General features: G+C 40.2%; 1 protein-coding gene across 2 annotated transcripts; it reads left to right on the top strand.

Annotated features, from left to right (window-relative positions):
• The first annotated feature begins 3158 nt into the window (after positions 1 to 3158).
• Positions 3159 to 26794, top strand: LOC117501782 (transmembrane protein 268). Of its 2 annotated transcripts, XM_034160740.1 has the most exons (10): positions 3159 to 3431; positions 11294 to 11564; positions 12265 to 12391; positions 14453 to 14547; positions 16372 to 16479; positions 19229 to 19381; positions 19489 to 19599; positions 19844 to 19933; positions 24815 to 25033; positions 25348 to 26794. In XM_034160740.1, exons 2-10 carry the CDS (start codon positions 11520 to 11522, stop codon positions 25504 to 25506), a joined length of 1107 nt encoding a protein of 368 aa, XP_034016631.1. In that variant the 5' UTR covers positions 3159 to 3431; positions 11294 to 11519; the 3' UTR covers positions 25507 to 26794. The 2 variants fall into 2 exon arrangements, with proteins under 2 accessions (XP_034016631.1, XP_034016632.1); XM_034160741.1 differs by lacking the exon at positions 11294 to 11564 and having other exon boundaries at positions 3167 to 3431; positions 24806 to 25033; positions 25348 to 26791.
• The last annotated feature ends 123 nt before the right edge of the window (positions 26795 to 26917 follow it).

The raw sequence follows: 26917 nt of genomic DNA, 5'->3' as shown, positions 1-26917 counted from the left end.
GAAGTGTCATAGGCTACAGGTGCCACAGGAGACCTACTAAGGTGCCACTGGCTACTACAGGAGTGCCACAGGTTTCTAATGCCACAGATTGTGACAAGAATCCTACCAAGGTGTCACAGGCTGTCACAGGAGTGCCACTGAGGTGTCACAGGTTTGCAGTGCTACACACTTCTACAAGATTCCTACCAAGGTGCCACAGGCTGCCACTGAGTACTGATGCCACAGGAATGACAAAGAGGTACCACAGGCTACTCCTGAAGTGTCATAGGCTACTGGTGCAGATGAAAATCAACTGAAACCCCTTCAAAAAGGTGCAGCCAGAACTCAGGAATCTCTTCTTCAAAGTACAGACAAACTCAGGTATCTTCTTATTAAAGGGTGCAGACAAAACTCCGGTATCGTCTTCTTACCAATAAGACAGACTGAGGAATCTCACTCCTCAGAGGAGAGTTCAAACAAAACACTTCTGCCAGGAAGGCGAGTTCTCACTAAACTAAAAATCAGCCTTCTTGAAAAAAGACATTCAGTAAAGGAAAAAAGTTATGTCCTCTATTGAGAGTGAGTAAAAACACAAATCTTCTCCAGGGGAAAAAAACAAAACAAAGAGCAAAGTGAAACTGAGTAACTGGGCACTGCAGTTTCATTTGAGGGCAGGCGTTAAAGGGGTAAAATATGACACATATGATGGAATTTCTCTACTTCTGGGGGAAAAAAACACTGCATTTTGGGTAAATTACATGCAAACAAAGCGAAAATGCAATGAAAAAGTGACGATGTGGTGGGAAAGTGGACATGTGTTGCGGTTTGTTAATGACCCGGAGCACAAACGTGCCAAGGTGGTTTTGCAGGCAAGAGAGAACAGAGCAATTCTGGTTAGCTGTGTAGGCTAACACTTACTGACATGACGTCTCCCACTTGCATCATCTTCCCTTCTCCACTGGGAACCAAAAAAAACCCAAAACAGTACACCATTTGTCCGTGTGAAGTTATGCTGTGTATACGTATATTGCACAACGGGAGTGGAGGTTCCAATAAGTGGGCAAATCCCACAATATCACATAGGGTTCAAACGAGACTGCGGTGCCCTATTACTTAAAGTCACTTGCAGGACTAAAGGTAGTTTATAGGAAACAGTGTGAGCATGTAAACAGGACACCAGAGAAAGATCCAACCAACCGACAATGCGCTTCTCACTCTCATATATATATATATATATATATATATATATATATATATATATATATATATATATATATATATATATATATATATATATATATATACGAGGTCTATTAGAAAAGTATCCGACCTTATTATTTTTTTCAAAAACCATATGGATTTGAATCACGTGTGATTACATCAGACATGCTTGAACCCTCGTGGGCATGCGAGAGTTTTTTCACGGCTGTCGGTTACGTCATTCGCCTGTGGGCAGTCTTTGAGTGAGGAGTCGCCCACCCTCTCGTCGATTTTTTCATTGTTTAGGAATGGCTCAGAGACTGCTGCTTTGTTTGATCAAAATTTTTTCAAAACTGTAAGGCACAACTGAGTGGACACCATTTGATAAATTCAGCTGGTTTTTGGTAAAAATTTTAACGGCTGATGAGAGATTTTGGTCTGGTAGTGTCGCCGTAAGGACGGCCCACGGCGCCTGATGGCGATCTGCGCTTTGAGGTGGCAGCGTCTCGCCGTTTCAAGTTGAAAACTTCCACATTTCAGGCTCTGTTGACCCAGGAAGTCGTCAGAGAACAGAGAACTTTCAGAAGAAGTCGGCATGAGGAGTTTATTCGGACATTCCATTGTTAACGGACATTTTGTAATGAAAGAACGTGCGGGCAGAGTCGCATGTCGGGCCGGACCCGACCGCGGGGGGTCGCGACAGGAAAAACACCTCCGTTGGAAACCTTAACGGGCAAGTTGGAACATGCCCAAGCTGTTAAACAATTTCTCAGTTACTCACTTGTTGAAAGCCATCAAAAGCCGCCTGAATTTTACAAATGGTTTTCAACACGGAGGTGTTTTTCCTGTCGCGGCGCACACAGATTTGCCGAGTCGTCACGGAAACGACTCTGCGAATTTGCGCGCACGTCTTTCATTAAAAAAATGTCCTTAAACAGTGGAATGTCCACATAAAGTCCTCATGCCGGCCTCTTCTGAATCTTCTCTGTTCTCTCACGACGTCCTGGGTGAATTAAGCCTTAAATTAGGATGTTTTCAGCTCGAAACAGGCCAACGACGGCGCCTGGAAGCACTGCACGACGTCCCGCTCCGTGGGAAGTCCTTACACCGACAGAAACACCCCATAATCTCTCATCAGCCGTTAAACTTTTCACTGAAAACCAGCTTAATTTCTCAAATAGTGTCCACTCAGATATTCCTCACAGGTCCAGAAAAAATTTTGATAAAGCAACCCGTGCCGTCTTGAGCAGTGTGTGAAACAAAGGAATTCAGCCGAGAGGGCGGGACCACATCTCACTCAAGGCCTGCCCACAGGGAAATGACGTCACTGACACGCGTGAAAAAACTCACGCATGCGCACGAGGGTTCAAGCATGATTGGTGTAATCGCACGTCATTCAAAACCATATAGTTAAAAAAAAAAATAAAAGGGTCGGTTTATTATCTAATAGACCTCGTATATATATATATATATATATATATATATATATATATATATATATATATATATATATATATAGCAGGTGCAGAATCCAACAGGTGGGAAGAATCAATACTGAAGATGTGTAGGGACCAGAACAGACACCAGAGGGAGACAGAGAGGCAGAGTGAAGCAGACATGCGGGTTAGGTGAACTGGAATCTTTAAAAAAATTGTCCGTAGGTGTGTGTGTGGGTGTGTCTGTGTTTGTTTGTCTATTTGTGGCCCTGCGACAGACTGGCGTCCTGTCCTGGGTGTACCCCGCCTCGCGCTCTATGACTGCTGGGATAGGCTCCAGCCCCCCGCGACCCTTAACTGGACTAAGCGGTAGAAGATGAAAGAAAGAATTTCAGTATTAGGCTGGCATTAGCTCATTGTGTGTGTGTGTGTCCATAAACTTTACAGTACATGAGTTAATATTTAACAGTGTGACACCAGCTGAAAAAACACAACTCGGGGGTGTGTTGTAGAATTTGCTTCTCTTTGGGTCTGATATCCTTCTAAACAGGATGGAGTATTCGTTTCTCTTTCTCGATAATGTTGGCAGCACACGCCTGTACTTGCAGTTTCCTTCCCCTGTTGCCGAGAGGCACAAACTACATTCCAGCAGTCATGAGGTTTGGCTGATCTCAGTCACACATTGAAAGGAAAGTGCTGAAACACATCAGAGTGTGAAGCAAACATGGTGAGAAGAAGCAGTTATTCTCTGTAAGAAAAAGGGGAAATCCACGCTTAATACTCTCTTAAAGTGATGGATTTTCATCTGACATACAGGTAGGATGGGTTTAAATCATGTAAAATGTGATTTTTTTTTTTTTTTTTTTTTTTTTAGGTTATTGTTGAGGCAATGTGAACTTTTCTCTGTTAAAAAATAGTCTAATTTCTGCTCGACACAAATGCTTGTAAAATGTTTCCGTTCTTTGTGGCTCTGGACAACATGTAGGTTGTAGATGTGTGTTTGGGAGGTAAGCGGCTGGTTAAAGTGATAAGGAACATTCCTGGGTGCTGTTTAATGTGCCGACTCAGTATGTCTGCTCACATGTGAACACTTTTTCCATCTGTTGAACAGGTGCAGCATAAAGTAAACCGACAATGATTAATGTGGCTCAGCCTCACTGGAACTTAGTCACTGGTCAATATGTAGAAATGAGAAAATACATAAAAACACAAAACAAAATAATGTTATACGTGGGTGTACATCAGAATGACATTTTGGGGAGGCCCCACGAGGTCCATTAGAGCTTTATACAGTACAGATCATCTATACTATTCTATGCTTTTCTATTGTACGTAACCTGTTCTATTTTTTTTCAGTTTTGTGAATGAATTTGGGGCAGCACGGTGGCTTAATGGTTAGTACTGTTGCCTCACAGCAAGAAGGTCATGGGATCGATTCCCACCTCTGGCCTTTCTGTGTGGAGTTTGTATGTACTCCCCATGTTTGCATGGGTTCGCTCTGGGTGTTCCGGTTTGCTCCCACGTCCAAAGACATGTTACTAGCTATAATTTAGTTTTACAAGTCTACAGACTAGGCAGGCGTAGACGTATACTACAGTCTTCTCCTGTATGAACATTTAGGCTTCAGGAGCTAACGCCTATAATATTATGTAGTAACTATATTTCTTGTACATGTTGTTTACTACCCTGATTATGTAAATATCACTTATATACAGTGAGGAAAATAAGCATTTGAACACCCTGCGGTTTTGCAAGTTCTCCCAATTAGAAATCATGGAGGGGTCTGAAATTTTCATCTTAGGTGCATGTCCACTGTGAGAGACATAATCTAAAAAAAACAAAAAAAAACAAATCCGGAAATCACAATGTATGATTTTTTAATAATTTATTTGTATGTTACTGCTGCATATATGTATCTGAACACCTGCCAACCAGCAACAATTCTGGCTCACACAGATCTGTTAATTTTTCTTTAAGAAGCCCTCTTATTCCGCACTCTTTACCTGTATTAATTGCACCTGTTTGAACTTGTTACCTGTATAAAAGACACCTGTTCACACACTCAATCAATCACACTCCAACCTGTCCACCACAGCCAAGACCAAAAAGCTGTCTGAGAACACCAGGGACAAAACTGTAGACCTGCACAAGGCTGGGATGGACTACAGGACAACAGGCAAGCAGCTTGGTAGAAGACAACAACTGTTATGATTATTTACTAGAAAGTGGAAGAAACACAAGATGACTGTCAATCTCCCTTGGTCTGGGATTCCATGCAAAATTCACTTTGTGAGGTAAGGATGATTCTGAGAAAGCTCAGAACTACACAGGAGGACCTGGTCAATGACCTGAACAGAGCTGGGACCACAGTCACAAAGATTACATTAGTAACACATGATGCTGTTATGGTTTAAAATCCTGCAGGGCAGCAACGTCCCCCTGCTCAAGCCAGCACATGTCCAGGCCCGTTTGAAGTTCACCAGTGACCATCTGGATGATCCAGAGGAGGCATGGGAGAAGGTCATGTGGTCAGATGAGACCAGAATAGAGCTTTTTGGAATCAACTCCACTTACCATGTTTAGAGGATGAGAACAACCCCAAGAAAACCATCCCAACCGTGAAGCATGGGGGTGGAAACATCATACTCTGGGGGTGCTCTTCTGCAAAGGGGACAGGACGACTGCACCGTATTGAAGGGAGGATGGATGGGGTCATGTATTGTGAGATTTTGGCAAATAATCTCCTTCCCTCAATAAGAGCATTGAAGGTGGGTCATGGCTGGGTCTTCCAGCATGAGAGGACGACTGCACCGTATTGAAGGGAGGATGGATGGGGTCATGTATTGTGAGATTTTGGCAAATAATCTCCTTCCCTCAATAAGAGCATTGAAGGTGGGTCATGGCTGGGTCTTCCAGCATGACAATGACCCCAAACACACAGCCAGGGCAACTAAGGAGGGGCTCAGTAAGAAACGTTTCAAGGTCCTGGAGTGGCCTGGCCAGTCTACAGACCTGAACTCAATAGAAAATCTTTGGAGGGAGCTGAAACTCTAAACCTGAAAGATCTAGAGAAGATCTGTATGGAGGAGTGGACCAAAATCCCTGCTGCAATGTGTGCAAACCTGGTGAAAACTACAGGAAATGTTTGATCTCTGTAATTGCAAACAAAGGCTACTGTACCAAATATTAACACTGATTTTCACAGGTGTTCAAATACTTATTTGCAGCAGTAACATACAAATAAATTATTTAAAAAAAAATCATACATTGTGATTTCCAGATTTTTTTTTTTTTTTTTTTTTTTTTTAGATTATGTCTCACAGTGGACATGCACCTAAGATGAAAACTTCAGACCCCTCCATGATTTCTAAGTGGGAAAAGTTGCAAAATCACAGGGTGTGTTCAAATACAGTGGTCCTTCGTTATAACGCAGTTCACCTTTCGCTGCCTCGCAGTTTCGTGGAATTTTTTGTGCAATTTTGCATGCTTTTTGTTTTTAACAGCGCATTGTGTTCTGCGTCATCAGGTGGGCCGGTCGCGGCACCGGTCGGCATCACTGCGATTGCTCTCACTGCCTCCGATGCGCTTACTGAGTCGGCGGGCTCGGTAAACGCCGCAGCGGGCCACTCACACCGCCCCCCTCTCTGCTGTGCGGAGCTGCGTCAACTCTTGCAACAGGTCCAGAGACTACACTCCCTGTTTTGAAGCGGAGCGCTCCGGCAGCCCGCAAGGATAGATTTCTTGTGGAAAAATCTACAGCGCCGCAGGGTCTCGGTATACTGCAGCCGCAGAGCTCCGTGGCCATGACTTGGATTCTTTGCGGGTCCCGCATCCGTACCCCCAGAGGCAGTGAGCGAAGGGAGAGCTGCGCATTGTGTTCTGCGTGTGTCTGTTTATAATCTTCTTGCCCAGAAGAAAAAAGAGAGCGTTTGCACAGGAGAGAAAAGTGAGAAAATGTTAATGCCTGTTTGAGAAGAGTGTATAAAGTGTGTCGTGAGGAGTTTTACAGCCTTAAAACATATATAATAATAATAATAAACATATATAATAATAATAATAATAATTGTAAAAACTAACACTGACTACTTCGTAGATTTCGTCTATTGCAGGTTATTTTTAGAACGTAACTCCCGTGATAAACGAGGGACCACTGTACTTATTTTCCTCAGTGGGCATACTGTCCATATTTTTGAGCCGCTAAGGTGGGTAGGGAGAGTTCCCATGGGATAAAAAAGCTTTTCAACCTACCATCCCTGGTTCTCAAGACCAGGCAACTAAGTGGTACTCTTCTTTTTTTAGATATACTTTAGTATACACTAGTAGAGTTCTACCTTAGATTTGGAATGTATAATAGAAGATATACCTTACTGAATTTTCATGCAACTAATAGTTACTTTTCTGAGTACTAAATCTTAAAAAGACCCAAGTTGGATTATGAGTTACTTTATTAATTACATGTGGCAGCTGCCGACAAGCTGTCCGCAGCTGCTAATGAAGCAACTGTAAAATATAATTGTATAAAGTAACTAATGAAGTAACTTTTCAAAGTTACTTTGCCAACACTGATGTTAATAAAAGAAACAGTACAGCTGAAATGTGTTGGATTTAGTAATACAACATCAAACGATGAGTTATATCACCAAAAAAAAAAAAAAAATTACTAAATCCTAGTCAGTTTCATAAGGAAAGCACCCAGCATAGGATTTACACCAGATGTCCTTCCTGATACAACTCCACATCACATGGGGAACTGTGGCAGGGGTGGGGTTTGAACACAGAACCTTCCGCTCTGAATCCAAGCGCTCTAACCATTTGTCCACCACCCCTGCCAAACTCACATTCTAGCACATGTTGCCTAATTCAACACATTTACCCTGTTGTTCTTAGTTATCTGTACCTAAAAGAATTGTTTAATTTTAAGTTTTAATTTGTATTACAGGACTTTAAATCTATTCAGTAATACTGAATGTCACTTTGTTGTCATACCCAAGAAATATCCCGACCAAACTTAAGTAAACTGCAGTTTACTTAATGTCAGGCGTGGCACAAACAGAGGAGGACACAAATGCAAGCTCTCACTGCAGGTGCTGTTAGAATTAGGTTTAATCGTAAAACAGGCAGGGATTCGGTACACAGGTGGTCTAGCAGCGAAGGCAAAGGTACAGATAGACGTGTGGTTGAGGCTTGGTCCAAAAAACAGGCTGAGGTCAAAAAACACTCAGAGGCAAAGACAAGTACGAAATCAAGGGCAAAACAAGGTCAAACACTGGCAGGCTGATACAAAGGCTAAACAAGACGAGAAACGGCTGGAAAGTGAAATACATTCAACTATCAGGCAGTGAGCTGTGAGACTGTGAGGGCTTAAATAACTGGTGGTGTAATTGTAATAACTGGTGGAACAAGAAGCAGGTGTCAGTGAAAGTTCTGGAAGGGAGTGTGACTAGTGAACAAGATTATGCATGGGCAAGACAATGGGGAAGGGAGTGCACAAAGTGGAGTGATGTCAGATACAAAGATGCGTGAGCAGGTGCAAGAGCAGGAGTGAATGAAAATGCAAAGCAGACAGAATCAAAGTGTGGGAGACAAAAACATGAGGCAGGTGTGGGAAGTGGAATGAACACAAACAAATGAGGACAACGTGAGAACAAAGCAAAAACAAAATATGATACTAGGGGACCAGAACAGAGCAAGAATCATAGGAACTTATAGCAAACCAAGATATAATAAGTGCAAAAGAAAAACTACATGAGAACTGATCAGAAAATCAATACTGAAGCAAAAATAAACAGGAACTGGCTAATTAACAGAAAGCAAAACCCGATATAAAAGTACAACAGAAAACAACAGAAATGAGAACAGCAGATAAACAAAACTGGTGACTACAGAATAGTGCAATAAATAAAAAGAACTAACTGATGAGCATTAAGTGACAAACAGAACATAATCAGAAGAAACACTTGAAGATAAATGATAACCAAAACCTGTGACTAAGGCATAATACAATTAATGTGATAAACAGAATAAAACTAAGACTAAAACAACATAAGGGACCAAGAGTAAAAGCAAACAATAAATAATAATAAAGCAAAACTATATTGCTGAGCAGCAAATAATAAACAGAAGATAAATGAAAGAAAACTGTTCATAAGGGATGCATGCCCTTGATAACAAGACATGAATAACCACACAGAGGCTCAGAACACAGAAATGGATGCAAACCCATACTTATGGCAAACGGCCCTAAAGGGCCGGATCATGATACTTAAGTTTGGTCAGGATATTATGTTGTGTAAATGTCTTGAATTAAGCAACAATGTGCTAGAATATGAGTCAGGCAGGGCTTGGTGGGCTAAGTGGTTAGTGTGTTTGGTTTCAGTGTGGAAGGTTCCGTGTTCAAACCCCACGCTTGCCACAGTTCTCCATGTGATGTGGAGATGTGTCAGGAAGGACATCTGGTGTAAATCCTACGCTGGATGCTTTCCTTGTGAAATTGACTAGGATTTACACAATAATGTTTGGCGATATAACTCATCATTTGGTGTGCTGTTACTAAATCCAACACATTTCAACTGTTTCTTTTATTAACATGTACTTATTGTTTTTGTTTAAGTTTAATTAATGTATTCAATACTTGTTAATCAAAATTGTAGAACTGTGACTGCTGGGATAGGCTTCAGCCCCTTAGTTGGAGTAAGTGGTTGAAGATGAGTGAGTGAGTTGTTTCACTTCGTGTTTTGAAAACTTTGAACTACTGAATCAGTTTTGAGTTGTTTCACCTTTGTGTTTTGTTGCTGCATTTGTTTCATTTACTGTTTTGCGCATTTTGAACCAGTGAATCGTTTTCTAAAGGAATGGTTTGAGCATTTTGAAACACTAAATCATTTTCGTAGGCAGTTGTTTCATTTAGCATTTCGAGCATTTCAAACATGGAATAATTTTCTGAAGCAATGTTGGCATTTAGGGTTTAAGTGTTTTGAATTGTAGACTACTTTTCTGAAGCAGTTGTTTAATTTCGTGTTTTGAGCATTTTGAATCATGGAATTACTTTCTGAAGCAGTTGTTTAATTTCGTGTTTTGAGCATTTTGAAATACAGAATAGTCTCCTGAAGCAATCATCTCACATAGTCTTCTAAGCATTTACCACAGAATCATTTTTTTGAAGCAAATGTTTCATTTATTGTTTTAAACGTATCGAAGCACAAACTAATTTCCATAAATAATTGTTTTCTGTGTAAACTGGTTAATTTATGAATGTGTGGAGATCATAACCATGCATAGATGTGCAAAAGATAGAAAGAAGATGACTGTAATGTTAGTTGTGTGAGTTTTGGAATGAGGTGAAGCCACAAAACTAACATTGTGAATTTTCACACTTCAGTGTAAATATGTGCCTCATCACAGACAGAAACACAAGTATTCAATGAGAGCCGATTCTGTCACCATGAAACAGTTTCTATTTACTGACCTCCTTGAAATGAGGCTGTTTTTCTTTAAGTTGTGGTGAGGAAGTGTCTCTGACTTTCAGCTGCTTATCCTCCGCAAACACACACGGCTACACTGCTGTGATAAAATATTTTTAAAAAAGCAATAAAAAAGGTCACAAATTTTTGGATACAAATGATTGCAACCCCAAAACACTTATTTTTTTGTCTGCCTTGTTTGTTTGTGTGTCTTTGTATGATTGTAGGCCAGTCACATCATCACTATACATACAGTCATTTGTGTATGAAGACCAGCAGCTCTGAAAAGAGAAGTTAAGCTTGTTTCCTGCAAATTGGAGTTTTTTTTTTGTTTTTTCTGTCAAGCCACTGTGGTTTCAGCGTGAGCGTGTCAGATAAAAGCTGCAATGCATCCAAAGGGTTACGGTTTGAATGTTGTGTTTGCTGGAGCGTGACATCTGCGGTCTTTCAGACAGCAAAGCTCAGAATTAATGAATAAATGCTCTTTTGTATTATTATTTGGAAGTGCAGTTGTCCGTGATTATAAATCAACTATAAATTACATACTTTTGACTATGGCGCATGAAAAAGTCATTTACAGATGAACAAGAGCCTACTTAAAGCTACAGTGTGTAGGATATAGTGTTGCCTAGTGGTGAGGCTGTATTGGACAGTGTATAAGAGTGATTCCTTCACTGATTCCTCTTCTTTTGTCTTAAGTCTTCTGGACATGTTGCAAAATGTGGACAGACTCATAATGTCCCTTTTAGGTTACTATGGCAACATGTTGGTGCAATATGGCGGCCTCCATGTGGGGGCCTGCTCCCAAGTAGATATGGAGGACTCATTCTAAGGTTGTGAAAACAAATTGATTTACTGTTGCAGGTAATTATGCACTAATGAACAGAGGGTTATGAATATTTTATTTAATTTATGCCAATAAAAACACCTAAATCTTACACACTGTGGCTTTAATGATCTGATCCACTCCAATGAGATTTTTTTGTTGAGAAATGTTTATCCAGGGATGTTTTCTTTTCTCTTTACACAATGATATTTGCCAACAGTGTGTGTGTGTGTGTGTGTATATATATATATATATATATATATATATATATATATATATATATATATACACACACTTTTTCTACACACATATACAGAGTGGTCCAAAAAAAGCGCCCTATTTTGTATTTCCTCCCAAATTTGTGTTTTACAACATTTTGCCATATTTTTCAGGTGGTGTAGAGAGCGGGCCTGGGAGATTCTTTTGACACCAATATGGATCAAGCTGGACAGTATACTAAGCAGCAGCAGATAAAAATCGTTGAGGCCTACTTTGCCACAAAATCGGTGCTTCTGACACAAAGACAACGCAGGAGAGATTTTGGCAGGAACAAAGTACCTGATAGAAGGACAATTGAACGTTTGGTGGCCAAATTTCGGGAGACTGGAAGTGTAGCAAATGCCAATAAAGATCACAGCGGTCGACCTCCTTCAGCCAGAACTAGTAAGTCCCTTCGGCTGCTCCCTTGTTTGCACTTGGGGTCGCCACAGCAAATCCAAGGTGGATCTGCATGTTGAATTGGGACAAGTTTTAAGCCGGATGTCACTCCTGATGCAAGTCTGCATTACATAGAGAGATGTGGCAGCAGTGGACTTTGAACTGGGAACCTTCCACACTGAAACCACATGGACTTAACCACTTGGCTACCACCCCCTATATTCATTTTGTAATAACACTTATAATTTAAATGACCTGTTTGTCTTCATTTATCTGACCTACTTTAATATCGTGGTTGTTGCAGTTTGTCATCCTTCTGTACTTACATTTGAAGATAATCAAAAGACTTTGTTACTCTAACAGTCACATGTTTTGTGACTTTTTCTAATGGAACTGCCCTGTGATGTGTGTCTCATATGAAAACACTGGATCCTCTTTTGTTCGTACTTTAACTGAGAGTTGGTGAGGATGTTAAAATGCTGACATGTTTCAGGAAGTCAGATCTCTCAGTATCTGTACATGTACACTTAGAAATAATCAGGAAATACATAAAAAAAAAATAAAAGTGCAAGTTCATGAGACTTCCACTTCTTCTTTGAGGAGCTGCTGACTGCAGGTTTTCTGCTTTTCTCCTTTGTTGTATTTGTGAGTGACATTTTGCTGTTGTGGTTTAATCAAGGTTTTTTCTTCCTCCCCCCTGCTTTAGGATCTGGTTAATTGTGGGATGATGGAGGACCAGAGTGGAGCTTGTCATGTGATGGAGGACAGTGAGGCAGACGGTCAAAATAGACAAACCCCACCACAAACCAACAACAGACCCAACTGGTCAAACGGTGAGAGTGTCTGCTATTTTTTTTTTTTTTATTATTATTAATATTAATGAGCTTTGAGATTTGCCATTTGTTGTTTGTGACAACATTATTTCATGCTTCAGTTGCTATTTCTGTCTCACATACTTGATACCATTCGTGTTGGAGAGAATGAGGTATGTTGTCTTTCCCGTTTATGTGCTCTCAGACCTGAGGCTCTTCATCCTGTCTGTTGGTGGAGTTGGTAAATCATATTTACCAGCTGAAACTGTTTCATAGCCTCTGCTAAATGGAAGCCACAGTAGTGACAGAACAGATTATACAAATGATGACTACAACTCACTGTAAAAGAAAAAAAGATTTGTTGTCTAAGTCAGGTTATCTTGTTGCTTAAACTGGGTTATGTCAACTAGGTAATAGCGCCTGTCAGCAGACAGTAAGGGCTGTGGCAATCTGACATTTGACCCCAGTAACCTTTATCCTCACCCAAATGATTGACCTCTGGCTGACCTCACCTGGGTAATTCTGGAATCCAACCAAGTGTCTGTGTGTCACGTTTGGTTCAAATCAGGCTGAAATTGAAATTCCTGGGCCTCGAGCTTTGCTAAAATGAACTCCAAAAGGACAATTTCTGGGTCAAATATCTTTGACAGAGCAAGTTTGGACGAAATCGGCAAAAGGACCTGGAATGAGTCGGCCAACAAACAGATGGACTTAAAAATCTTGCTCAAATTAAAGTATGACATAATGGTCAAAGCTCCAGTGGCGTCAAGTCAACTGAAGAATAAATTAATTTAGTGAACGTCACACGATGACTTGGCTGAGTCAAAGGGAGTTAACGCATCATTTTTTACAGTGCAGCAGTAATGTTGTGGTTTGAAAGTCAACTGTGCTCATTTCAAAATCTGATAATCCAATCAAATGAAAAATGAATCTGATTAGCAGGGAAAGTTGCCGAGCGTCATACTACTGACACGTCTACTGCTGAAGAATCGACCAGATTTATTTGGAGTCATGTGGCTTCAATTTAGATTTATGGGTAGTAAACAGAGACTCATGATGAAACACCTATTTTTATGTACACAAGATTAAGCAAAAATCAGTAAATTAATATCAACTAATTCCTTGATCTGTTTCCTTTGGCAAAAGCCTTTTCAAGTAAAGGAGCTGAATAGCTCAGTAAATGAGTCCACCCTCTCCACTTGATCTTGATGACCTCAAAAACAATCAGTTCTTTCATCTTGTAAATCTTCAAATTAAAAAGGGCATGTAACGAGGATTAATGATTAAATATGATGAACTTTGATGCACCAGATCAACATGAAAACATGTTTGTTCTGCTTATTTAATAGACCATATACCTATCTGCCACTTGCTGGAGATGTTTGGACTTGTTGCAGGGAATAATCTGATCATCTCTCATATGGTGGAAAATAGGAGCAGGTGTTTTTATAGGTACATGTAACTTGAAATGAGCTGCTTTGTCACTTTCTTTACTTCCAAGTTCTACCATTAGTTGAATGTAAAAAAGTACATAGTGCCAATTCTAAAATAAGTACTGGCTTCTTTCAGTTTGAGAGTCACATAAAGTGGCATTCCAAGTCAGTGTCTTTAACTTTTTTAAGTTATAAATGGACTACATTTATATAGCGCTTTTAAATCTGCATCAGAAGCTCAAAGCGCTTTAAAGTTATGCCTCACATTCACCCATTCACACAGATGTCAGGGTGCTGCTGTGCAAGGTGTTAACTACAACTGGGACTAAGGACCTTACCAAAGGGCCCTCAGCAATATTATGTTCTGGCTGGGTTTTGAACTGAGGATCCCCTGGTCTGAAGCCCAATGCTTTACCGCTAGACCATTACCTCCCCTACTAATAGTAATTTAAGAAATATTCCGGCATTATGTCACGATGTGTCACCATGACATCACGCTTGCGTTATAAGAAAACTGCTTGGTGTTTCACTTGTCTGTTTTCTGTATTTATTTTCATGTGCCTCTGCTGTAATGTTCTCAGATTCTGACTCTATTTTCTGACATGACTTTGATTCTCGTAATATTTTCTATTTTCCTTGTGTCTCTCAGGTCAGTGTGTTGTGACGGTGCGGAGTTGTTCGATGTTATACCCGGGCTTTGATCTGTCGGTGTGCCGTGCCGCACTAGAGAAGGATGGCTTCCAGGTCAGTCAGTACACATCTGACACAATTAGTCCATGAACCAAGCAGGTTTTCAGTACCACCTAAGGTGACCAAACAATATTTACGATCCAGCGTTAGTGTACCCTGACCAACACAAGGGGAGGTGATGGTCTAGTGGTTAATGCATGAGACCAGAAGATTCTCGGTTCAAATCCCAGCCTGACTGGAAAATCATTAAGGCAAGGTCTTTAATCCCCTATTGCTCCAGATGTGTAGCGGGCGCCTTGTATGGCAGCACCCTCACATTGGGGTGAACGTGAGGTATTATTTGTAAAGCGGTTTGAGCGTCTGATGCAGATGGAAAAGCGCTAAATAAATGCAGTCCATTTACCATTTACAAGAACATATGATAACCTTCATATAGTAGCAAAGGGTCAAAATATTAAAAATGCTCCTAACATGTTGAAATTATACCTCATTATTTGTCTGTACTATAAGGATTCCAAAACTGTATACTTTGGACTATCTGCCTGAAACTTATGGTGTAAAAACAGCAAAAATGATGACAAATGTCAATCTCACTTTGTACAATTAAGGGTCAAAAATTAAAGTTGCCCCAACTTTGATACAAAATTATACAAATTATTGGTTGTCCTAGCAGGATTTTAAGAAGAAATAGCTTGCACCACCTGTTGTGCTGGTTTAACATGTTACGTGGCATCACCTCTTATTGAAACTGGAGTACCATTAATTATTTTTATTTTATTTATTTATTTTTAACCAACATGGTCCAAAAAATGTATTTTTGTTTGTTTGTTTGTTTTTTGCAGTGTTAAATAGGCTTTTTTCCACCATTTGTGTTGTTTTTAACCTCATAATTCCATAAGTCCAACCTTTTGGTAATCTTTATGATCAGACAAATAATGTGGTATAATGTGGTCCTTCCATCCATCTGCCACGCTTTGATATTCATTAAAAATAAACATAACACTGAAGCATGCACCAACAGACTATGTAAAAGGGAGATCCATAACATCACATGAAAGAAACATAAAAGATTAAACTGGAATATAAACAGCATCTTTAGTTAAGTATAATAACACAGGAAAAGAAATTACAGTTGTTCTCTTTTCTTTGTTAAAAGTGTATTCATGTACTGAGGGGTCCATGTCCTTTCAAAAGGAGGCACTGTGGTTCCATCCCTATGTTGGTCATAGACACATCTGGCTGGATAAGGCATCTTTTGTTTATGGAGATGTTATCAGCAGAAATTGCCCTGTTTTGGGTTGGAAGTTCTCAAAATTGGACAGCTTTCATTAAACTGTCAAATAAATTCTGTTTGAACTGGAGCTGACTGGAACAATTTGGAACAAGTCTTTTGATCCATAGGGACTGTTTGTTGAAGCTTTCCTGAGCCAGCAGGGACTGTTTGGAAGACTCAGTGCCTGGCACAAGACCGAGTGATAGAACCAGTCAGCGTAAGTCATTCTGGCCTTAGGAATGTCCTGCTCTTTGTTAAAAGTGAAAAGTGCAGCCAACTTTTCATTCTATAAAGATGTCTTTGACCATATTTGCTACATGGGCAACGTACTTGGTTATTTGACCCCTTGCAATCATTCACTGACCCCTACCTGGCTATAGCTGCCATTCTGGGAAGATTATCAAATATTTTTGTGGCGATGACTAAGACTAAGACTGTAAATGTTGCTTTGTCACCTTAGGTGGTATTGATTGTGTCAAAATTGGGTGCTGAGTCATGAATTAAATAGTGCCACAGCCAAATTTATCTCAGATCCCACGAATATTTTTGTCTTCCTATGCAAACAGGTATATCAGATTTTTATATTTTACTTTTTGTTCTGTTAGATTCCATTCAGAGACATGGAGGCTCCACTGCTGGCAGCACTGAATGTTCCATCAATTAGGAGATATTTGATGTTCAACTCTGCCTTCTTCCACTTCTTAATGGCTCCGGTATGTTCATCCCAAATTCTGCCTCTATTGGCTGAGTTGTTTGTTTCACCTTGTTTTCATTTTTGTTTGCTTTAATCTCCATTTTTTGCTTTATTCTTTCATTATGATGAGTTTTACTTCGATCAAACAGAGGGCAAAGGATATGTGCATGTCTGTTTATTATGTACAGATATCTAAAAAAAATAATACCACTAATAATAAATGAATAAATGAGATGTAAAAAATAAAAATAATAAAAAACAGATTTGTAAAAAATGTGGAGAGTTTGCTTGAATTACAAAAGCATTAGTTTTCTAATTTCCTTTTAATGTTTTAAAACAGGACCTTTTACAAGAATGATAAAGTTCAGAATTCAAATTTTTTTTAGATAATTTATTTCTCAAATAATTCTAATCTCTTGGTGGATAGACAAGTGAACAAACAAATAAAAAAGATTATTACAGAGGAGGAGCTTTTGACAAAATGTCATGCTGAAGTTGTCCTTGGGTGTGGAAAGAGGTGATTTTATGGCTGGGGAACAATTTCCTGATTTATGAAGCCTTGCTGGCTTTTTTGCTTTTTATGTGCGCTCTCATTGTATGTTCTTCTTCTTCTTTTCTTCTTTCGGCTGCTCCCGTTAGGGGTCATTACAGCAGATTAAAAATTTCAATCTCACCCTGTCCTCTGTATCTTCCTCTGTCACATCAACCACCTGCATGTCCTCCCTCAGCATAAACCTCCTCTTCGGCCTCCCTCTTCTCCTCCTGCCTGGTGACTCCATTCTCAGTATCCTTCTCCCTATATAACCTGGGTCCCTCCTCTGCTCATGTCCAAACCATTTCAGTCTCACCTCTCTGACTTTGTCTCCAAATCGTCCCATCTGAGCTGTCCATCTGATATGTTCATTCCTAATCCTGTCCATTCTCATCACTTCCAAAGAGAATCTCATCATCTTCAGATCTGCCTCCTGTTTTTTTGTTAGTGCCACTGTCCGTAAGCTGTACAACATAGCTGGTCTCACTACTGTCTTGTAAACTTTCCCCTTCACTCTTTCTGATATTCTTCGTTCACAAATCACTCCTGCCACCTTTCTCCACCCACTCCACCCTGCCTACGCTCTCTTCTTCACCTCTCTACTACATTCTCCATTACTTTGGACAGTTGACCAAAAGTATTTGAACTCATCTACTTTCACCACTTCTACTCCTTGTAACCGCACTATTCCACTGGGCTCCATCTCAAACGCACACATCTCAGTCTTGCTCCTACTGAATTTCATTCCCCTTCTCTCCAGAGCATATCTCCACCTCTCCAAGCTAGACTCAACCTGCGCTCTACTCTCACTACAGATCACAATGTTGTCTGCAAACATCATAGTCCATGGAGACTCCTGTCTGAGCTCATCTATCAGCCTGTCCATCACTATTGCAAACAAGAAAGGACTCAGAGCTGATCCTTGGTGTAATCCCACCTCCACCTTGAATGAGTCTGTATTGCGCATCTCACCGCTGTCAGCCTATCCTTGTACATGTCCTGCACTACCCTTAAATACTTCTCTGCCATTCCAGACTTCTTCATACAATACCACACATCTTCTCTTGGCCCCTGTCATCAGCTTTCTCTGAATCCACAAACACACAATTGTATATTCATTTTTTTCATTAATATTTCATGTAACTTTGATCAAATTGCAAGATTTTAAGGAAGACAACTCCGCCACCAAATTTACTTAAAATTACTGACAAAGACTATCATTCCAGTTGTGTTCCCCAACATGTCTTGGTCAACCAAGGAAAAGACATTTTGCTTGGAGGCCTATTTCACCAACAAATCATTCCATTTGGAGCATAATTTTGAAAGAACATGGCCTTTATGCAAAGTGATCAAGATAACTGAAACTTTGGGGAATAATCATACACAGACTGAAGTTTAAGTTTTGGATTTATTATTACAATTTTTATGTGTTCTGTTTTTGGGGGGTCACCATGTACAAGTACAAATACAGACACACTACACTTTGCATGAGTATTTTCTATATGCTGTTGCACATTGTCCCATCTTTGTATGTTTGTAGTCTCTCACCAGCTGATTTGCAAATCTATTTTTGGACTTCTGCCCACATATTTGTGCTGACACATGCAGAAACCTTAGCTGATATGACCTGCACTCTTAGGATATTATGCAGTTGCAGGTCCCGAGTGTCAGAACCAAACTAGGCAAAAAGGCTTTTAAATTTTGTGTCCTGTCTACCTGGAATGATGTGTAGGACTTGAAATTGAAATCTCGCACACACTGAATCAGTCTGTCTCACCAGATCAGTTGACTTTTTCAGGCGGCGTCCTCCTCTCTTAATTTTTTCTGTCTTTCGGCCTTTTCAGGCAAATAAATGAGTTCCTGTTCCTTCTAATCTAGATGCTTGTTTTCATTGGGACTTGTGGTTTTTGGCATGTTTTGGATTGTGCTGACTTGGAGGTAATGAGGCGCCTCCTTAACACCTGTCTGTCATGCGTCTGAACGAGGTGGCGCCTGTCACAGCTGCTCACCATCTGTTGTCTTTGCCTCGACAGGGCTGGACCCACCTTTATTCCACAAAGACTTATAAAATGTAAAAAAAAGTTATGTCATAGAAAGATAAAGCTGATAACAGAATGGAACAGTCACTACACAAAATGAGCTAAAGTGCTACCAGCAGTCAGCATCGAGCTAAACTGTAAACTGGGGCCATGTGATGACTTTTAGAGCCCAGTCTCTTCTGCTGTGATTCCAACAGGTGCTGTATGTGGTGCTGTTTTGTGCGGTGTTCTCCACGCTGCACCTCTACATCCCCATCAGTGACTACTGGGTCCTCTGTCTGTCTGTCAGTCTGGTCTCCATCGTCCTCACCACTGTCATCATCATCATCCTGCATCAAACCAACAAGGAGGTGAACATGTTCCGAAAGCATTTCCAGAGGCGTTCTCCGATATCCTCACTACTGCTTTCACTTTGTGCAGGGATGAAATAAGTGGCTCACAACTTTATTCCATCTAGATCAACGTGAACATAGACGTCCGGCTCATCCAGGTCAATGAGAAGATGGTAAAGCACAAGCTGCTGGTGGCTGTGGCCGACTGGGTTCAGAACTGCACCGGAAACCTGCAGGTTGTTCCCCTAAAGTTAACCACAGTGCTAAAACTGCTAGAATATGAACTGCCTTTTATTCTAACTTTGCAATGTTGCTGCAGTTTTGGAAGCTGTCATCTTACATTTTGTGTTTTTGTGTTGTAAATTATTTTAACAAAATGGATTAAAACCCAACACAATTGGAGATATGTGCAAGCCTTGCACTATGATAAACAACACGTTCCTCACTGGGTCACTCCTGCATTCATTTCTCTCTCTGTAGCTGTGCTTTGTGTACTGGGACATTGCCCTCTGCTTGACAGCGCTGACAGAAGCCTTAGAAGAAGGAAGCTTTGTGGAAAATGACACTCAGGTGATTTGACTAAATTTGTCATTCTGTTTTCCATCATCATTGCATGGGCAAGTTCATGGGGTGGCCTTGGGTGGCAGAGGACAACCCTGGAATCTAATGTACCACCTTAGGTGCCATACTGTTATTGTAAACTGTGGTTGGCAGTTATAGGTGAGACTTAGATTGACGTCTTTGATGGGAAAACCACCGGACACTTTATTAGGTACACCTGTTCAATTGCTTGTTAACACAAATAGTTAATCAGCCAATCATACGACAGCAACTCAATGCATTTAAGCATCTAGACGTGGTGAATACAAATTGCTGAAGTTCAAAGCGAGCATCCGAATGGGTAAGAAATGGGATTTAAGTCACTTTGAATATGCCAGGGCTGTTGGTGCCAGATGGGCTGGTCTGAGTATTTCAGAAAATGCTGAGCTACTGGGATTTTCATGCACAACCATTTCTAGGGTTTACAGAGAATGGTCCGAAAAAGAGAAAATATCCAGACAGCGACAGTTGTATGGACAAGAATGCCTCGTTGATGTCAGAGGAGAATGGGCAGACTAATTGAATGGGTAACTGCATGATGCTGTCATTGTTGTGAAAAGTGTAGGAACACGGACCCACAACAGGGGTCACAAATGAACGGACAATAGAATAAGCCAAATATAACAATTTAATGTTGTGAATGTACACAACAGAGCAACAGACCACACAATTGAGATCACCAGTCAAATAAGTTACGGTGGTGTGTGAGCAGGCTCGAGGATAGGAGACGCCCGTCCAGAAAAGAGCCGGATCCCACACGCCTTCCACTCCACCGGACCTGAAGCAATCCTGGAGCTGCCAAGCACTGGGTCCACAGGTGGCCACTGCCTCCAGCTGTCAGATCGGGTACTGCTGGCAGGAAGAACAGACAGGTGATGGTGGGTGTGTGAACACCCAGCAAACAGTTCAACACAAAGGTGGAAAGCACCTCCACCTCTCAATCACGGAGTTTGTACAGATCCTGAAGTAACAACTAACAGTCTGCAAACTCAGAATAATGTCAGTAAGTACAGAAGTAAAAACGTTACTACTGTATGTAATCAAAGGCTGAGACGTTTACTTAATGGTAGACGATTTCTCGGCAGTGAGGTGAAGATGCTGCCCGGCTCTTATGGAGGTGTGGATGATGATGATGAGTGACAGCTGGTGTTGTTGATGAGTGACAGCTGCCACTCCCGGTGCTCCGGCGCCCTCACGTGCCTGAAGCCCGCACTTCAGGCAGGACGCCCTCTGGTGGTGGGCCAGCAGTACCTCCTCTTCAGCGGCCCACACAACAGTCATGTCAATATGTACCAACATCACTGAGGAATGTTTTGAATCTATGCCATGAAGAATTTAGGCAGTTCTGAAGACAAAAGGGGGTCCAACCCAATACTAGCTAGGTGTACCTAATAAAGTGGCCAGGGACCGTATGTATGGACACGTAATAATTATTATATAATTTTGATTGTGCATCATAGCCAACTTATAAAATAGGTGATTTTATTATTATTAATCAGCCTTAAAGCTGAATTTTTTTCTTTTAGTTTTTAATCAAGTAGGATTCTGTGTGATGTGTGTGCACTTGTGCTACCGCTGTATGTATCAGTGCCCCTCAAGGGCCCAACTCGAGCACCCCAGTCAAATAGTTCCAAACATATGAACTTCAACTTTTCTCTTCCACTTTAGAATTCTATGGTGGCTAGAAGAAACCACAACACTTCCAAATTTAAGCAAGACTTGCAATGGTGAAAGCACAAATATAAAAAGGGGGGATGAGTGGGTAGTGTGCCTTAATTGAGAGTGGCGACATGACAAGTTGAAAAAAAAAAATGGTCACATGACTCATGGTGCAATCTTGGGTTCAAAATAGCGTTTGCTGTTAATCTATTTGCATGTAAATCCAGCTATTGTATTTATTTATTCACTGAAAATGTTGGGTTGTTGTACCTTTGGATGCACAAATAGACACAACAAGGGCTTCAAGATGTACAGATTCCCTTCAGCTCCACACAGAAGAAAAATTTGGGAAAATAAAGTCAGCCGAGTGGGATGGAAGCAACTTCATCATCAAAGCTTTGAGAGGTAAATTTGTTGTTCAGTCACATGTACAGTAAAACTCACCTAAACCGTCATCGTATAAACCAGATATTCACAGTCACCAGACAAAAAAAGCCCCAAAGTTTTTGTATTGTTTTCCATGTAATAAACACCGTATATAACAGATTTTGTACAACAGATCTGGGCTCACATCGGATAAAATGTCCTGTCCGATCACAATGTATTTCCATTAAAACCCTGAGCAGCAGTCTGGACGTGCACAGCAACAGAGGTACAAAAGACACTCGCTGATTTGAGGAAAGTGGGACCGGAGTAATTTCTGTGATTAAAAGACCGACCATTAATTTTTTCACACCGTGTTCAGACTTGGACCCGCAGTCTGGACGTGCACCTGTTAAATCAGACACAAAAGGCTGTGATTTGACACGTTTCTGCTTTTACTCTGCCATCATATTATGATACTATTTGCAGTGCACACGCTGATCAAAAATGAATCAGAAAAGTCTGCACATTTACAGCACGAAGTCAGTAAAAGATGAAATTGTACAGCTTACATTTGATTACCCTTTAAAACTGTCACACACATCATTGCATGTCACACTTATCGAGCTGCAGCTGCATAAATCAGGCTTTAAATTAATTAAATAAATAATCATAAATTGTAAATTTATGTAACTTTGACAGCTTAACTATTTTTATATTTATTTTTAATAGCACCTGTACCAGGATGTGTTGCTGTATGTGGTTAACAGATTTTTTAAAAAACATGTTGAAAACATTAAAGGTTCATTTAGTAGTGTTCAGCGCAGTTGGACCTAAAATGGTGCCATGTTCTGAGTTGATGCCTCTCTCTTAATTAAGGCACACTGGGGGGGGGGGGGGCATGCATCAATTCAACAACAGGTACGGTAGTTAGTTAATCACCTCAGTTGCCTATTGGATGCTGTACGATCATGGCAGTTTTTTATTGGATGCAGTTTCATTACCTCTGCCAGTGACGTTGGGCAGAGATAATTATAGGGCTTCTGTTTGTGCACAGTCTGTAACCCATAATTTTTCATATATAATGATGAATTTCTTTTACACAGGATTCATATCCTGATAGGCAAGAACTGATTCAATCTTCAAGGTCATAGGTCAAGGGTCAAAATCAGGTAAAATCCCTATCCTTTAACATTGAATGAATATTCAAAAAATGTATACCTCTGTCAAAAAAGATCAAATTTCTTTCATATTTGAGAGCACTTATGTAGGATGGTATCCTTTATCAACTGACAAAGTTTGATCCGGATCCAATCCGGATTACAGATTTTGTGGCCTTTTAAATTTAACATTGAAAACCCTATTTGATGTATATTTTACTCTATATCTTCATCAAACGTGCCCCAATCACTCGCATATTTGAAAGTGCGGTGCAGACTGGCACTCACTATCACCTGACAAAGTTTGATCCAGCTCTGACCCGGTTTGTGGGTTTTGTGGACATTTGAATTGAATGTAATATTATAAAGCCCATTTGGTGTACATTTTGCATTATATCGCAGTCAAAACTGCCTCAATTACTCTAATTTTTCTGTTATGGATTTACCTACACCACCAAAATTGGATGGAGGGTCCAGTTTTAAGCCTATTTGTCTGTCTTCCAGTTATCAGTCAGACACCAAGTGCCAAAAAGCAATGACAAATTGTGCATAGCAAAGATAACCAATGTTCTCTGAAAATTATCTGAAAAAGAATTAAGAAACCAAAAAGCAAAAAAACCTAGTTAAGTCCCTTCGGCTGGTCCCTTGTTTGCACTCGGGGTCGCCACAGCAAATCCAAGGTAGATCTGCATGTTGAATTGGCACAGGTTTTACACCGGATGCCCTTCCTGACGCAACTCCACATTACATGGAGAAATGTGGCAGGGGTGGGATTTGAACGCGGAACCTTCTGCACTGAAACCAAGCACATTAACAACTTGGCCACCACCCCTGCTGAAAAAGCAAAAAAAAAAAAAATAAATAAAAAAAACATACAAGTGACATTTGATGACATCTAATTTAGCTTATGAAAAGCCACTTCTAACAGGACTTTGAAATTTTTTCCAAGGTAAAAATTTGTGGAATGGAAAACTAGTATTGGCGAAGGTTTGTTCTCTACGAGCACGATGCTCTATTTGGTAATGTATCTGCTGCAAATTCACACAACATGCGCAAAAATACAAATATGATGCAAATCACAGCAACTTATTTGCAACACATAAACAGGTTTTGCCCAGAGGGATTTTATGGACATTTCAATGCATTGCAAATAAAATACTAAAAAGCATAAATGTAGCTAGCCTTAGATCAATTGAGTTATACTTCTGTTGTATTTTGCAATTTGGCAATGTGTCTGGGTGTCTCGTTGTGTTGTTGTTACATGTTGGTTTTTAGTTAATCGTGTGAGATTTCACACCATAACGGTGGCAAAATATTAAAACTGTTTCACATTTGATGTGTTACACTGCTCACTGATTGCACATGCTGCTACCCAGATGCCATTAATGGCGCTCTGCTAACGTGTTGCCGGTAAAACTCAATTTGCGACCGTAAAATCCAGCATTAACGTCCGCAAATCATCAGACACAACAGGGTTATTCCCTAATTTTCTTGTGTTGTCTTAACTTGCAAGTATTGTGGTCTCTATCAGCCACCGTAGGCACTGCCCTAAACTTAATAGAAACAAAATCCTGTGAATAAACAGAAGCATATCCTTTGAAAAACCTTTTTTCTCTCATTCTTGCAATTTCATGGTAAATAAAATAACCTATCATTATACTTTTGCCAGAGCAAAATCAAGAAGAAAATGTCCAACCTTGTGCTCGTGACCGAAGCCCCGCCTGTCGACCCAGAGGACGGTGGTCCAGGTATGGAGCAGTGCTCGGATGAACAGAGTCCTTTGCTGGGAAATGGGGACACGCGATTCAGCGACTTGTCCAGTGAGCGAGAGAATGCCAAAGTCACCATGAGCTGCAGCCTCGTGCCTGATGCATCTTTATCTTCTCAGGTGCAAAACTCAAAGCCTGGGTGCCTCTTTTTCAGGGAATCACAGCACAGATATGTGAATATTAGCTAATGCTGTGGAAAATATGCAAAAATAGACTGTAATGCTGCAGCAAAAGAGGTTGTATAAGCTGAATTTACAGGGATATGCATGTTTGTTTGATTCAAGTTCAATAACTGGTTATTGTAGTTAATTATTTTCCTTGAATTTCCAAAATTTTTATTTTGAAGGTTTCGTGGCATTTTGAGTGTTACCTTACTGATACACTAAATACTCTTGCCATCACATCTATCTACATTTTTATTTATTTATTGCAGGCTAAGGCCTACCAGCTCCTTATGTCCTACAGCGCAGCTTATGTGAAGTTGCTGGTGTCTCACAAGTTGTCACAGTGTCACCTACAGCCCAGGAGGAATCACTGCAACAACGCACCACTCTGTTTGTGCCAGTACATCCAAACCAAGATTCTTCAGTAGCAGTACTGCTTAGGTCCAAAGCACACAGCCCACAGAAAGTCAAGTAATGGATAAGTCCTGCACAAATGTTGAACATGCTTTCCTGAACAGAAACTGATATCAAGTTTTCACTCTGAAGATGTTTGTCTTTATAAATGGGCAGACCTTGTTGGCTCTATGATGTACCAGTAATTTATGGGATGCATGAAATGCTGTCATACTGAGAACAAAGGTGTGTGTGTGTGTGTGTGTGTGTGTGTATATATATATATATGTGTGTGTGTGTGTGTGTGTGTGAATGCTCTTGGTCCACCTATGTTCAATCTTCGCTATCCCTTCATGAAAGAATGTCACATTTTGAGTCTCCAGATACTTTTGTTTCCAAGGGAAACAGAAAACTGTATTGTGTATGTAAATGTATTATATATAAATGTATTATTTGTACATATAGTACATATATTTAGGGAATAACTCTGTTGTGTTTGATGATTTGCAGATGTTAATGCTGGATTTTATAGTCACAAATTGAGTAAAGAGGAGTTTTACTGGCGACACATTAGCGCAGCCAGTAAAATGGCTATTTGCAGCATTAATGTCCGCAAATCATCAGACACAACAGGGTTATTCCCATTCTAATCCAATTTCATCATTTGCAATTTGGTAGGCGAAGCTTACTGTCGTCGCTCCAGCGCCATTACTGATATCTGCGTATCAAAGAGGTCAGGGGGCGTGGAGTGCCTTACCAAAAAATAGCACTAATAAGTATATAAAAAGTAAACTGGAAGTATACTTGAAACATACTTGCATGTACTACTTTTTGGTAAGAGGTAATACATCAAATGTGAAACCGTCAAGTATTGTGCCACTGTCAAATTGATATTTCATGGTCGAAAATCTCACACGATTAACCAGTCAGATTTGCGGAACAAATGTAACTGGATTAGAAATGTGTGTACTCCTATCTATATGTAGCAGCTGCACTCTGCGTTGTGTTGTTACGACTCCGCCCATTCAGTCCCCTCAGGACGCGAACTCACGATCTCTAGCATGGGAGTCGGACTCTCCAACCAGAGCTGTTGGGAGTGAGGTTTACTAACTACATCTGCATAGCGACACCTGCTATCAATCATATAAATATCAATCAGATATTTATATGCATAGAATAGAATAGAATAGTTTTTTGTCATTGTACAGGTATGTGTGGGGGGGTACAATGAAATTGGGGGTGCTCCCGCAGAGCTACTGTACACCACAAAAACAATACATCTTATACACCACCAAAAAATTGTTTAAATGTGAAATATGCAGTGTATGCTGATGATATATATATATATATATATATATATATATATATATATATATATATATATATATATATAAACATATGAATAAAGTACATCTTAAAAAGTGTGTAAATATTTAGAGCAGTGAT

Source organism: Thalassophryne amazonica, chromosome 20 (assembly GCF_902500255.1).
Source record: "Thalassophryne amazonica chromosome 20, fThaAma1.1, whole genome shotgun sequence".
Taxonomy (NCBI): domain Eukaryota; kingdom Metazoa; phylum Chordata; class Actinopteri; order Batrachoidiformes; family Batrachoididae; genus Thalassophryne; species Thalassophryne amazonica.
The sequence above is the reverse complement of the archived record's forward strand: the minus strand, read 5'-3'. Positions and strand labels throughout refer to the sequence as shown.

Excerpts from the sequence above, each read along its gene's own strand:
- LOC117501782 (XM_034160740.1), top strand. The coding sequence starts at position 11,520 with ATGCCAATAAAGATCACAGCGGTCGACCTCCTTCAGCCAGAACTA. Across the intron at positions 12,392-14,452 it reads CAGACCCAACTGGTCAAACG|GTCAGTGTGTTGTGACGGTG; the intron begins GTGAGAGTGTCT and ends TGTGTCTCTCAG. Across the intron at positions 19,600-19,843 it reads ACTGCACCGGAAACCTGCAG|CTGTGCTTTGTGTACTGGGA; the intron begins GTTGTTCCCCTA and ends CTCTCTCTGTAG.